Source organism: Haemaphysalis longicornis, unplaced genomic scaffold (genome assembly GCF_048455015.1).
Source record: "Haemaphysalis longicornis isolate Haplotype H1 unplaced genomic scaffold, Haemaphysalis longicornis Haplotype H1 scaffold_4, whole genome shotgun sequence".
Lineage (NCBI taxonomy): Eukaryota > Metazoa > Arthropoda > Arachnida > Ixodida > Ixodidae > Haemaphysalis > Haemaphysalis longicornis.
Window position 1 is genome coordinate 130,111,708 of NW_027526361.1, and position 13,067 is coordinate 130,124,774.

Sequence of the window (13,067 nt, forward strand, 5' to 3'; positions counted from 1 at the left end):
ATTAATAGGTTTCTCGTGCTTTGCAATGCTTAAGTAAACCAATAACCAGTTTTATGTCGAGGCTTTTGATAAGTGGTAGGAAGTCATTCAAGAATTACAATATCTCTTCTGTGTAATAATGTGCAAAAAAGCATTCAAACTGGGTTTTTAATAGCACTTGCACGCAAGAGTGAGGCCGGTGAGAATTCAACCTGGAATGACTAAAAAAGTGGACAATTAGGAAGCCAGCGCCACCTTCAAGATTAACTAAACAAAATTGTTAACAAAACCGTGCACTAGTTTAGCCGAGGCCTATAAACCCAAACGTAATCCGTAAATAACGGATCGTACGGTTATTTCTTAATCCTTACTACTTCAGTGGCATCGGTGGGACGGTGGAGAGTGTCTTCTGTTTCTTTCTGTGAGACATTCACTCGGAATGGCCTTTGTGAATCCAATCGTGGTTCCCAGGTTCGGCCAGTTTAAGTCAGGCTGTAAGCGCGGCTGGGATGTAGTATTCTAGGATGCACTTTGCAACTCGCCTTAGCGCTTACTAAGGTGGCAGTTTGTAATAACTCCTCGGCCTCATTATCGATGTCTCCTCTCCCCGGTAGCCGGAAGTGTAATGTTTGTGTGACTTGAAAAATGGTAGGCACAATGGCATTAGTTCTCAAGTGTGCACCGAAGCATATTCCCGAAGGCAGGTCCGCCTATCATTAGGTGCCAACACTGCGGAAACTGTAGAGGTGAGGATGGCAGATGAAACGAATTGTTTCGTGCGAACTTCAAAGCCGTTGTCCGGAGTTCGAAGCTGACCGAGGTCATTAAGGGCCACGCGATCGCTTACAATGGCGTTGCTTCTAATGGACATTTGGGTTCTCCTGTGCGCGTGTAAGTTGAGCTCAGAAACTGGATTTCGAAATGGGCACTTCAAGTGTTCTATACACGTGAAGTATGCGAGCGGCTGTACTAAAGGGATTAGATACAATTTAGATTAGCTCGTGCCTAGTGCGAACGAAATCGTTCCTTTCAGGCGCATATTTTTCTTTATATGTATCGAGGGTTTTACGCGCCAAAGCTACGCCAGCGCTATAAGGTGCGCAGTAGCGCAGGGATCCGTGTAAATTTTGAGAACATGGGTATCTTACAGCACGAAGTCCCGACACCCCTGCGTTCTTGTTTCATTTTTTTTTTCGTTTTACGTTGTCGGATGTACTAGTAACGCCACCAGAAAATTAAAAGCAGATCATATGCCTAAAAACTAAGTCGGACCTCAGAAACATTACAAGTTTAACACAGCTTGCCATTCTAGCTCTTCCGTTCTATGACTACCCCATTTATATATCCACTTTTTTCTAAAAAATTCCTCATGCGTCTTAAAAAAAAAGATGAGTGAACCATACACGCTAACATCTGCATGCCCAACGGATTTGTTTTGGTAGCGACCGGGTAGTGAATCCAGCAGTGTCGTTCCGGCACTGAGGTGAGAACTGAACCGCTGCCACGTATATATCATCATTCCTTGAGTAAAAGGTGCATTTTGTAAGTTCCACCACAGGGACACCGTTTCTACGCTTGCAAATTCAGCCTTGCCAACAGAGTGTTATACACGAGCCTCAACAACTGCGCAGGAAAGCATCCTGGCTTTCTCATGGAGACCATGCGCCGAACACGCCGAACGGGAATTCCTCGCAACTTAAGGACAGCTATGTATAGTCGTTGACAGAGGAAATGCGAACACGAAAATATGAATCATGACACACAACGTTGAAAAATGCAGTTCGTGAAGGTCAAATAATGGCGGGGTATTTGTACATCCGGAAAGCCACATTCCCCAACTTTGTTGCCGTAATTAGGCGACGCGTCAGATTGGCCTGCATGAAAAGGAATCGCGCTATTTGTGCGTTATGGTTAATATTTTCGTGATCGGGTTTCATTTCAGGGGAGTATCGAAGCAGTAATGTACCATAAATTAAACGGGACACACACCACCGATGTAATGACGGCGTTCGGGTTTCCTTGCGGAAATTGTGTTGTTAAATTTGAATTGAGTGGCAGACTAAGTGGGAAATGCTCACGGACTTTGCTGCTAGAAAACTGCAATCGCATTTCCGAGTGGTGGATTAGGGTCAGCACGCTTGTGCGCGCGCATGCGTGGTGGAGCTGTGCTGTGCATTGTTGCGTTACACGCATGGCTTGTACATGACGTCAGTACCGCCCTTTCTGGTGCCCCGCCTTAAGCTTTCTCAGCGATGGTCCAGATCAGAGCAACTCAGAGCCTTTCACCATGCACGCATGCGAACTGCAGTCATGCCATTGCAAGCTATCTATTAGGACGTTACGTTATCTATTAGGACGTAGTGCAGGCTATCTTTAGGGCGTTGTGCGTTCTGTAATCATAAATTTGATCGTTGCTTTCTTTTTGACATTTGTCGCCGCCTTGTGGCTCACCTTTGTCGCCCCCACCTCTTTTTCCTCCTGGGCGCTGCAGCGGCAACAGCATGGGTGTGGTGGGCCAGTGGGTGGCGATCATCTGGAAGGACGTGTACATCCAGGCCATCAAGCGCCACTACTTGGTGACGGTGATCGAAGTGGCCCTCATCATCATCTCGTTCATCGCTGTGGAGAAGGACAGACCCATACTGTCCACCGATGGCTGCAACCAGAGCCAGTGCCTGCGCGTCGCCGCGCCCAAGGAGTACCCCGACCGGACCCTGGAGAACTTCACCTGCCCGCAGCTGGTATTTCGTTCCCTCTTCGGGTCGTCTCCTTCTATGGAGCTAGATAAAATCGTTCGGTGGTCAACGCCACACAGACCATTAAAATGGAGTAAGATAAGGACCACGTACTGAGGGAAAGAGATCAATAGTAGGGCTCTTGGCGGAAATCGAACCATGCCTGTCGTAGCAACTGGCGCGACGACGTGCGGCGCTGTGACCAAAGGCTGCGTGATACATACAGGCTAGCGAATTGTAGCGTATTTAGCGTATTGCAGGGTATTGCAGCGGAAGTTCACTCCGCACACGTGAATCCAAAAGTCCTGTTCTCGGATTTCTTTTGGAACCTGAAGGGCTTAAATTTGCTCGCGATTTAAGCATGCGCAGTTAAGGAGCAAAGACAATTTATTATAATTAGGCAGTTTGTTTGAACGAATATACCTGTGCTAATTGTCCACTTGAGAGCACAACGTTAGTGCGAGGGCGATTGCGAATGTCTGATGAAAAAAGTGCAAAATAACGCAAACGCGTCAAGCAACGCAGGTGTGTCGCGATTTCGGCGTGAGGAACGATTTCCAGGCGGTCGCGATTTATTTGGAGGCCTCCACTCCGCTGAGTATCGTAGCTTCCGCGCGTTAAACCCTAATGTTTTTATTTGCCGGTATTGTGTGTGCCGCCATGTTGTTTTACGGATGACACGTTAGTTGATTCGTCCCTTTTCGCCTCTCCCGCTCCTAGCTCTGTAGCGCCGAATTTCCTTGACCGGCACCGTTGTGCATATTGGGTTGATATGGACAGTTCAAAGTCCACCGATGAAATTTGATGACAGACAGACAGACAGACAGACAGACAGACAGACAGACAGACAGACAGACAGACAGATGGAATGACAGACGGACAGATAGACAGGTGGAATGACAGACAGACATACATACAGACAAACATACCGACAGCCAGACAGCCATACAGACAGACAGACGTAGAGAAGGACACACGGACGGATAGACGGACACAGACGGAGAGACGGACAGAGACGGAGAGACAGTCAGACAGACAGACAGACAGACAGACAGACAGACATAAATAGACAGACGGAGAGAAGGACACACGAACGGAAAGACGCACACAGACGGACAGACATGTGGACAGGCGGACATACATACATACATACATACACATACATACATGCATACATACATACATACATACATACATACATACATACATACATACATACATACATACATACATACATACATACATACATACATACATACATACATACATACATACATACATACATACATACATACATACATACATACATACATACATACATACATACATACATACATACATACATACATACATACATACATACATACATACATACATACATACATACATACATACATACATACATACATACATACATACAAACAGGCTTTATTGGGCCACAGCCAGGACGACGGCGAAGTCTTCTCCGTCGTCCGTCTCGCAGCAGGGCCCCATTTGAGCATGTGTCCGGTGCCCTCGGTGGCCAAGGGGGCCTGGTCGTCTGGTACTTGGGGCTTTAGGTCTTGCAGAGCGGCCTCCCAGCGCCCATCGCTGGGGATGGTAGCAAGGGTGGGATGGAAATGGAGCCTGTGTAGTGGGATGCTATCAGAGGCCCATTTGATGTGGGATAGCGATGCGTGAGAAGCACAACAATGAGGACGTGCGTCTATGTAGATGTTAGGAAAGACCGCGGACATAACGGTAGTTGTGTGAAGCTGGCGATAGATGACCGCTAAAGGTCAGGTTAAAGAGGGGGGAGGAGGTGGTAAAGCGGCACACTCCGAACGACAATGGGCGACGAGGTCACCGTATGTGTGCAGTTTGTCACGTAGAGTCAATAGATGACGCCACCGAGTCCTGGAAAGACGAAAGCTCGAGTAGCTTCATGGGCCGCCTCGAAGAAAATGTTTCACCTGGAAGGCAGTACGCTCGTTTTATGTACATTCATGAGCGCATTCTGCAGTCGCGCCACCTTCGTCATACCGAGGCTCGGGTCTGCAGGAGTGCGACTGTTACTATTACCATCATTTTTCTCGCTCTGCGTCTTTTTCACTTCCACGTTACTCTAGTAAGGCCTCTAGTTCAGTCTGATCGTATTATTTGAATGCTAACATGCAGCTCAAGCACCCATCACTAAGTATATTACGTCCCTCGTGCCGATATCACGTCATTGTGGCGCGAAACTTGAAAGTTCTTCCGTATTCCTCGCCTTTTTTTCCGGCTTAAGAAAACGTCTTTCGTCGCTGGAATCTACTGGAGTGAGTTACAGAACGGCAGGTCTTTGAAAGTGAACGAATTCGCCCTCCCTACAGCATGACGGTGGAAGCTCGGTCGGACACGTTGCAGCGCACAGTTAACGTGCTCGCCCGTCGCAGGTGCTGTATACGCCCCCTAAGCTGGGCGAGAAGCTGTTCGCGGCGGCCTTCAAGCAGGGGGGCGCCACCGGTTCCAAAGTGCGCGTGGCGGCCTTCAACAGCACGGACGCCATGCTCATTGCGTTCGACAAGCTGGCACCCAAGCCCCGGCGAGGACCGGAGCAGCGCGTGGTCGCCGTGACGTTGGGCGAGCACGCGGCTTCCAAGAACGGCCTGTCGTTCACCGTGAGCTTCTACGACGAGTTCATCTACCTGTCGAAGAGGCTCAACGGATACGCGCTCTTTTCCACGCTGCCCAACCCGGTCACGCAGCGGGAGAGCGTCGCCTGTCTGCAGCTGGCACTGGGTGCCGCCCACATCAGGGCCCTCATGGAAGAGAAGAAGGACGGCAGCAAGGCGTACGAGATGTCCACGCGCCGGTTCACCGAAGGTATACGTCTAGCTGACGACGGGCCTATTACGACACACATCACTTCCTATTAGATGCGATGGCGGCCTGAAACTAAGATGGGACACACAGAGAGAGACATTGGCCCAGGAGAATCGTAATGGCTGATAGCCGTCTCTCTCCTGGGCGTGTTTCTCCATTGGTTAGGTTGTCGGTCCCGTGGTGGCCGTAGGCAGGTGCTTTCCGGCGACCTCCTGCGCCTTAGGGGGACGGGTACATCCCGGGAGCAGGGGCTACAGAGGAGGGAATTACATGTGCGCGACTACCTAAAAAGATGCAAAAGCTTCATCACATCATACAGCGCGGGCGAGCTCACTATAGAAAATGTAAAGAAACGGGGGTATGCAGAAGTAAAATAAACGGTCTCTCAATAGGTAACGACTACATTTTTCTGGAGCTGGGTAACAATCAATCGATCAATCAATCAATCAATCAATCAATCAATCAATCAATCAATCAATCAATCAATCAATCAATCAATCAATCAATCAATCAATCAATCAATCAATCAATCAATCAATCAATCAATCAACCAATCAATCAATCAATCAATCAATCAATCAATCAATCGAACAACCAATCAATCAATCAATCAATCGAACAACCAATAAATCAATCAATCAATCAATCCATAGAACAACCAATCAATCAAATAAATAATGAAAATGTAGTAAGTACTTGAAAATTTGTTTCATAAATTAATTTTAACACATATTGAAATAAATATTGCAGAGCCCAGATTAAAAATATAGTTTATTGAGGCATTACTTTTATAATTGTCGGTATCTCCTGTTTAAATCTTCAAAGTTCGCATCAATTATAATTTCTAGGCCTTAAGAGGTATTATCTACCCCAGTTGAAATTAACACCCCACCATTCTTTCCTTAGCTACAGAAAACATGTGATAACAGAAATCCAAGATTTGTATTCACGAAATGCTAGCCTGTGAAAACAAGGCAGTACGACGACGAAATTCATGAAATTTGTGCTCAAGTTCGCACTGCCTTTGAATGTATAGTTTTTTAAAGGCTCGCTTGATCTCTTACACGTTTCCAAGATTATCGTGCACCAGACGTTTGTTCTAGTTTTTTTTTGCAGTTTAGTGGCGTTTCTCCCCCCTTCACTCTCCTGCGCTTTGTGTGTTTTCACTTGACGGTCATGCTACAGTTATTTAATTAATTACATGTTTGTTCTGTGGAAATCTGTTTCGCTCGTATTTTCAAGGTTTAAAGACGGTAGTTTTTCCTGGGCCACTTAAAGGAGCCATGAAGAGAAAATACAACTTCATATAATTTGAAAGAACTATGATTCAGTATCTCACTCAGCTCCATTACAGCCCCAAAAGATGTTTTTTAACGACAAAAAAGCAAGAAGTATTTAAAAACATTCAAATTTTGCGCCACAGTGACGTGTTATGAGCGAGAATGACGTCATACGGGCCAACAATAAAACATAATTTTCAGTGCGTTAACTGCACGTTAGCATTCAATTGCTGCGGTCAAATGGAACTAGAGGCCCCATTACGGTCGCCCAGTCATGTATCGTCGCGACAGGTCAGTTAGGCGGCCGCCAATTGCACAAACAAGGTTACGTGACGTCATAGAAAAGTTGCGGAAAATTGGCTAGGGGGTCGCGACTGCTTCACACGTTTTCTTTAATATCTCCGTTATTTTTTCGAAGATTGCGATGATATTGGTATCGTTTTTATCGGGACTAAGCAGTCTTTCTAATACGCCCAACTTGTATTTTCTCTTCATGGCTCCTTTAAGCGAAAATTTTCGATGTGTGCGTGAATACATATGTGTCTCGTTTAGAAAAAGTTTACCTGGCAAGTTTCAAGACACAAAATCTTACATTACAAACTCGGGGCACAGAACATTCAGGTACAATGTCCTCAAGTATATTTTCTTTTCCTTCTTGCCAAAAGAAAAAGAATGCCTAAAAGACACTGTTATGCAGTGAAGTATTCGAAGCCAAAAAATCTAGAAACACGCTTCATACTTGCCATCATTGTTTGAGAAAACGAAAACATCAGTCATATTTGAGGCCAACAGCAATACATAAGTGGTACCCCCAGTGTTCTTTGTTCGAATATACGTGGCTGCTTGATTTTTGCGGCAGGAAAAAAAAAGAAAAAGAAACACGCTTTAAAAAAATGTTTCTCCCGAAAGTACAGAGAGCGCTGGCGCGTTCCTAGCCTTCGTGACAGTGTTCGAAGTTCAAGAGCAGTGAAAGGTTCGGGTTTATGGCGTGAGCAGTGGACTGCGCAAAAATAGTGTGGTTGATCCCTCTTGAATAGGAACACACATGAAAGTGAAATGTGCCTTCACAGGATCAGTTGAATGTTTATTGTGCATGAATAGAAACTTGCACATCGCTATTTATATTTCGTCGTTATGGCACCGTTAAACGCATCATCGTTACACTGAATTGCAGGCGCCGAAACGTTGCCTAAATCCGACTGAAACCACAGGCACTCACAAACCCTGCGAACGAAACCGAACGGGTTCTCGGCTAATCGTTTGGTGAACTCACGGTCCGCTTCAGCGAAAGGGCCATGATTTGCGGGGCTGTCTTGTGGGCGGGCTTGGTGAGTGACGTCCTGCTGGCGGGTCGCTTCGGCAAAGGTGCGAGCACTTCGATCCTGCTCATGCGTGGAGTGCACATGTACGTCAAACGGTCCAGTTGCGACGAGCTCAGCTTGTGGAACGCGAGAGGCAGAGTTCGTAGCTTGGCTCGTGAATGGGTAAACGCGTCCCACTTCCAGTTGGCGTCTCTCTCGTCGCACCAAAGCAGTCACGAGCGCGACATTCGCCGGTCGGCGTCATTGCCTCTCTACCTTAATGCAACGTTGCCTTAATGCAACAGCTTTCTTACACGGGGCCACCCCGTGCACGGGGCCATCACACCCACAACAATAGGCGGCTGAGAAAAACCGCAGCTTACACTGTCCCATCAAGGCGCCAACTGTCGGCGCTCATTAGCGTCGGAGGCACTACTTCGCTTCACCTCTCCTAGACGGCAGCACCATCTGAATGGAGGAGGTTATACGGAAGGATATCAGGCGCGTTTGTACTTCTAATTACCCTTGAGTTCATAGTGCAGTTGCAAATAGCTGCACGAACGCCTGAGTTCGTAGCGCAGTTCAATAGAAAACAAGAGTTCATAGCGGAGTTGGCAGAGTGCTTGGCACATCCAGTTACGGCGAGACAGATCGCCGGCTCGATTCCTGGCGTTGCCGCGTCATTGGGACTTTTTCTGGCGATGTTATTTTCGTGACGGTTATGACGTCAGTGTGGTCTTGGTGTATCCCGGCATAAAATACCTTCGTGTTAAAATTTAATTGACTTTAGCAAACCTCCTACGTTTTTATCCTGTGAAGAGGGACACGGGAGGAGAACGAGCGTGAGAGGTGAGCGGAAACGACAAGAGGCATTTTAACTGCAGGGGCGGCAGAATACCTCGTCTTCTGACGAAATTTGCAACGAAGCGAGCAGATGCGCGGCCCATTCTTTACTGTTTGCGCAATCAGGGTAATTCTTCAACTGTTTTTTTTTTTCTTTCAAAGGAGTCTTCCGACGAACGTCGGCTCGTTGCCATTCACAGCTGGCTATACAGCGTGCGCACTGCCCTTCCCTCCCCAGGTCCGCACCCGAAGGACGATATCTCTCACCGCTGGCTGATGATCCTCCGTCTGGGCGTGGGATACCTGGTGCCGTTCTGCCTCATCGTGGCCCGGGTGGTGCAGGAGACTCAGCAGGGCATGCGCGAGCAGCTGCGCCTGCGCGGCCTGCACGCGCCCGTGTACCGGAGCGGCCACTGGCTGGCCAGCTTCTTCACCGGCACCGTCAGCTTCGCCATCAACATGGCCTACATGGCCGGTATGACGCACAGCGACGGCAAAGTGTCCCAGGTGCGTGGGCGATCCGCGCATTTCAAAGACGATAGTCTTTCTTGGGCTATTTGAACGCAGAATTTTGTGTCTCTATGTCTCTGTGACTCGATTCAGCAACCTGGAGTAAGTGTAACTGAATCTGTGCAATAGTCTTATATACCCACAGCCAAAGTAAACGTCTAAGTCAGGTGGAAATCTTCATACTTGTCAACATTGTTGAACAAGAACAACACATTATGAGAATCCATACATAAGTGAGATTTGCAGTGTTCCTTTTTTCAAAATTAATGGATGCTGGGTTTTTGCGATATCGAATGAAATACTACCTCAACTGCAGAAAGTCGTCACCTACTGTTGCCCGCGCCACTATAGCGCGTGGAAGAATTTTAAGAAATAAAACGGTATCAGTAACAAAAGGTTCCACTAGATAGGTTGCACATTCCGCTTGGAACGCTCGTTGAGTGGGGCAACGTGATTCTGTGAACGTTGTAGTAGGGTGCCTCGAATCTCGCGCGTCTCCACCGTACGGCAGCGCTGGCATCGAGGCACCCGGCCTGGAGCAGTAGAATGCAGTAAATTTAAATTGAATTGAGATAACCTCTAGCGCGTTATCTCGGAAAGAGCAGCATGACAGATGAGCTGGGAAGAGAACGGAGGCGTTTACTTACATGGAAGGGGCGCCAGTCGACTATCGTCTTTCGTCGACATTTGCAACGAAAGGAGCCGATACGCGGGATTTTTCACCCCCGTAGCTGCGCTTATCGGATTCCAGTGAAGTCGTGTAACCGAACGCGGGAGTGGTACTCGTCGGGACCGTGAGCACCGCGAGGCGAAAAACGCCAGACGTCGGAGCAGCCACAAGCCCGCTGAACGTTTCTCCGGCGACACGGCGCGGCTTGAGCGGGAGTGACCAATAACCGACAAACAGCTCTGCTGTTCATCCACAATCTCAGAGTGGAATGGCACAGAATTTATATTTTCTGGGAGCGTTTGTGATTCATTCTATTGGCCAAACCTCTCTTCCCAATATCAGGCACCAATGACACATTGCCCTCTGTGACACAAGTTCGCTTGAAGTGATGGGTACACGCACATTGTATGATCCATTAACGCGAGTGGCAGCAGAGCGGGGGTCCTTCGAGGTCCGAAACGTAACCGAAAGACTTGACGGGACGCAGGTCCAGGAGATATCGTGTGTATTCGTAAACCTCCGAGTACCGATTGCGGTCATTGTGCGAGTGCGTGTCTAGACTAACAACCGCAGTCGTTGCACTTGTCGCAGCAGCTGCACCAACTGCAACGGGTAACAACCCGCAAAATCCCGCAAAAACCGCAACCTTAGTTTTTGCCTCAGAGTTCTGTCCTTGCCGCAGATAACATAAACTACGTTTTCTACAAGAAAATCAAAAGTTTACGTTTGCTTAATGAACGCCTTCCCGGCTTCAGGACCAACGGATGAAGTAGTTGTACGTGAAGCCTTCAGGCTTCGAGGAGTTTTAAACACGAAGCTTACTTCATGCACACTCAGCCAATTCTAAGCCCGGAATTCAACCTCCTTAAACCCGAAACCCAAACAGCAGAAGTGCGAAGCCAAAGTCCACTTAAATTGAGCTGAAGTCCAAAGCCCACGCTCGTGTTACAAACCCGAAGGAAGTACTGAACTGCCTGATGATAGCGCAATCGAATAGACGCCGGTTTCATCACGCGAGGGATCCTGGGGCGGTATTCTCGTAACTGTCCCTTTTGAAAACGCCCCTTTTGAGTCCATTTCATCGTGACGTACTACCGGTTAAGCAATGGGCGTTGACAGTAGGTTTGCCGCGCTTGCGTTACGTCACTTCCGTTAGTTTCCTTTTAGCCAATTAGGGCTCGCCAAAAGGGACTCTTTTGAAAGGGACGCAAAAGGGACAAAACTCGAGAATACCGCCCCAGGTTTGATTCTTACCACGAAAAAAGTTGTTTAACAGCGAAGCTATTGTTGCTGGTCGTAAGTTCGGAGTTCGTGCGCGCCGAAAACTCTCCGAGAAAAGGCCGAGCGCTCGTGCACATCTACCTCGAGTGCACGTTCGTCAAGCCAAGCATAAACACTTAAGGATATTGGCCAACATTGACAGCAAAAAAACTTCAGCGTTCGCCGCATAGTGGCAGCGCTTGCTCAAAACGAGAAAGACTTGTCATTGCGTACGTCCCTCGTTCGTTCGTCCTCCTGTCGTCATGCGCATGCGCTCTGCACCGTAGAAGAGCCGCGACTTGAATGTCGAAGCTGCTGTAGGTGATCATTCGCTTCATTTCCTGGAGACGGCAGGCCTTACGCAGCGGCTGTAGCCCGGAGAGCAGTGATTGACTGATGTGCCCGGACTTGCAGCTTTCTATGACTGACAGCTCTCTTTATACCTTTCTCTCTCTCTCTCTCTCTCTCTCTCTACTTTATCCTATCACTCCCCCTATAGTTCCCTTCCCCTGCACTGGGTTGTATGCAGGTGAGCTCCCTGCCGAGCTCAAAATATCCCCAGTGAATTTCCTTTCCTTTTACCGTCGCAAACCACAACCACCACCACTCCACATGGCCCAGCCACGGATAGTTCACCCGGCCGAGGAAGAGGCCGTGCTTCGAGAGGCTCGACATGCAAAGCATCCGCTAGAGACGATAAGTCGCGCTTTCAGAGTGGCGTACGAACACGCCTACCGAAACGACGAGCTCACTCTGGCCTTGCTCAACCTAAGGTCATTGAAATGGCATACCGCCGACGTCAAGCACGACACCACAACGGTACTAAACTCAACTTTGTGTCCGTCACTAATCACCTACAACAGCTTCGCCATTCAAGGCTTGCGCCTGAGTGGAAGCTCCCTGAATTTTTTTTTTCTTGAAGCACGCACTCCCCACACGTGCTCGTGGCCTCGGTGCGTCCTCGCCACTTTCCCTAATACTTTCTGGCCTAGCATTTCCTTTCTCTTCACTCTGCTGTGCCGAGCTGTGAACGACTCCAGACACGGATGGAACAATAGGCGTAACGCGAGGCGTTTAATGATGTTTCCATCGTCTGTATTGACTGTGTCCTGAGCTGCACCATTGAGTTCAGATACTACCGTTCGAAATGATTCCACGGGTATAAAACGATTGTAGAACTGGCCTGAGACGAAAGTACGTGGTGTGCCATGTTACAGAATGTCTACCCCCCCCCTCTTTAGTTTTCATTCTGGTGAAGCCACTTAGCCCGGCGCCGCTACGGCGTTCCCTTTTGACACCGCCGACCACTCTTTCACAACTGTTGTTTGCCGGTGTCTCACGCTTAAGCATGCGCAAGTAAGCGTTTGCAAGTTTATGCGTGCACGTGCGGGGAATGGAGGCAGGAAGGGGGGCGTGCACGCGAAGCTACAAGTTCCATGCCCTCACTGATGACATGTCTGTCAGTCGTTCTGGCGGGAGGCTTATACGCGGACGTGAAACCGCCGAATGCGACCTGTCTGGTGCCTTAAATGGTCGCGCCAATGCCGCCTGTATGATCCTTGCCTAACGCGTGAGCGAAAAATGGCCAAACAGCCACTCCCCTGTTGCTCTCTACTACCCGTTCCCCCTCCGTAGCATTCGTACG

At 48.4% G+C, this 13,067-nt stretch overlaps 1 protein-coding gene across 1 annotated transcript in view; it reads left to right on the plus strand.

Annotated features, from left to right (window-relative positions):
* The first annotated feature begins 418 nt into the window (after positions 1-418).
* LOC144180000 (phospholipid-transporting ATPase ABCA3-like) overlaps positions 419-13,067 on the plus strand; it is a 48,409-nt gene continuing 35,760 nt past the window's right edge. The window contains exons 1-4 of the mRNA XM_077708412.1: positions 419-450; positions 2,471-2,720; positions 5,129-5,558; positions 9,221-9,489. Coding sequence (XP_077564538.1) covers positions 419-450; positions 2,471-2,720; positions 5,129-5,558; positions 9,221-9,489 — 981 coding nt within the window. The remainder of the gene's footprint in view (positions 451-2,470; positions 2,721-5,128; positions 5,559-9,220; positions 9,490-13,067) is intronic.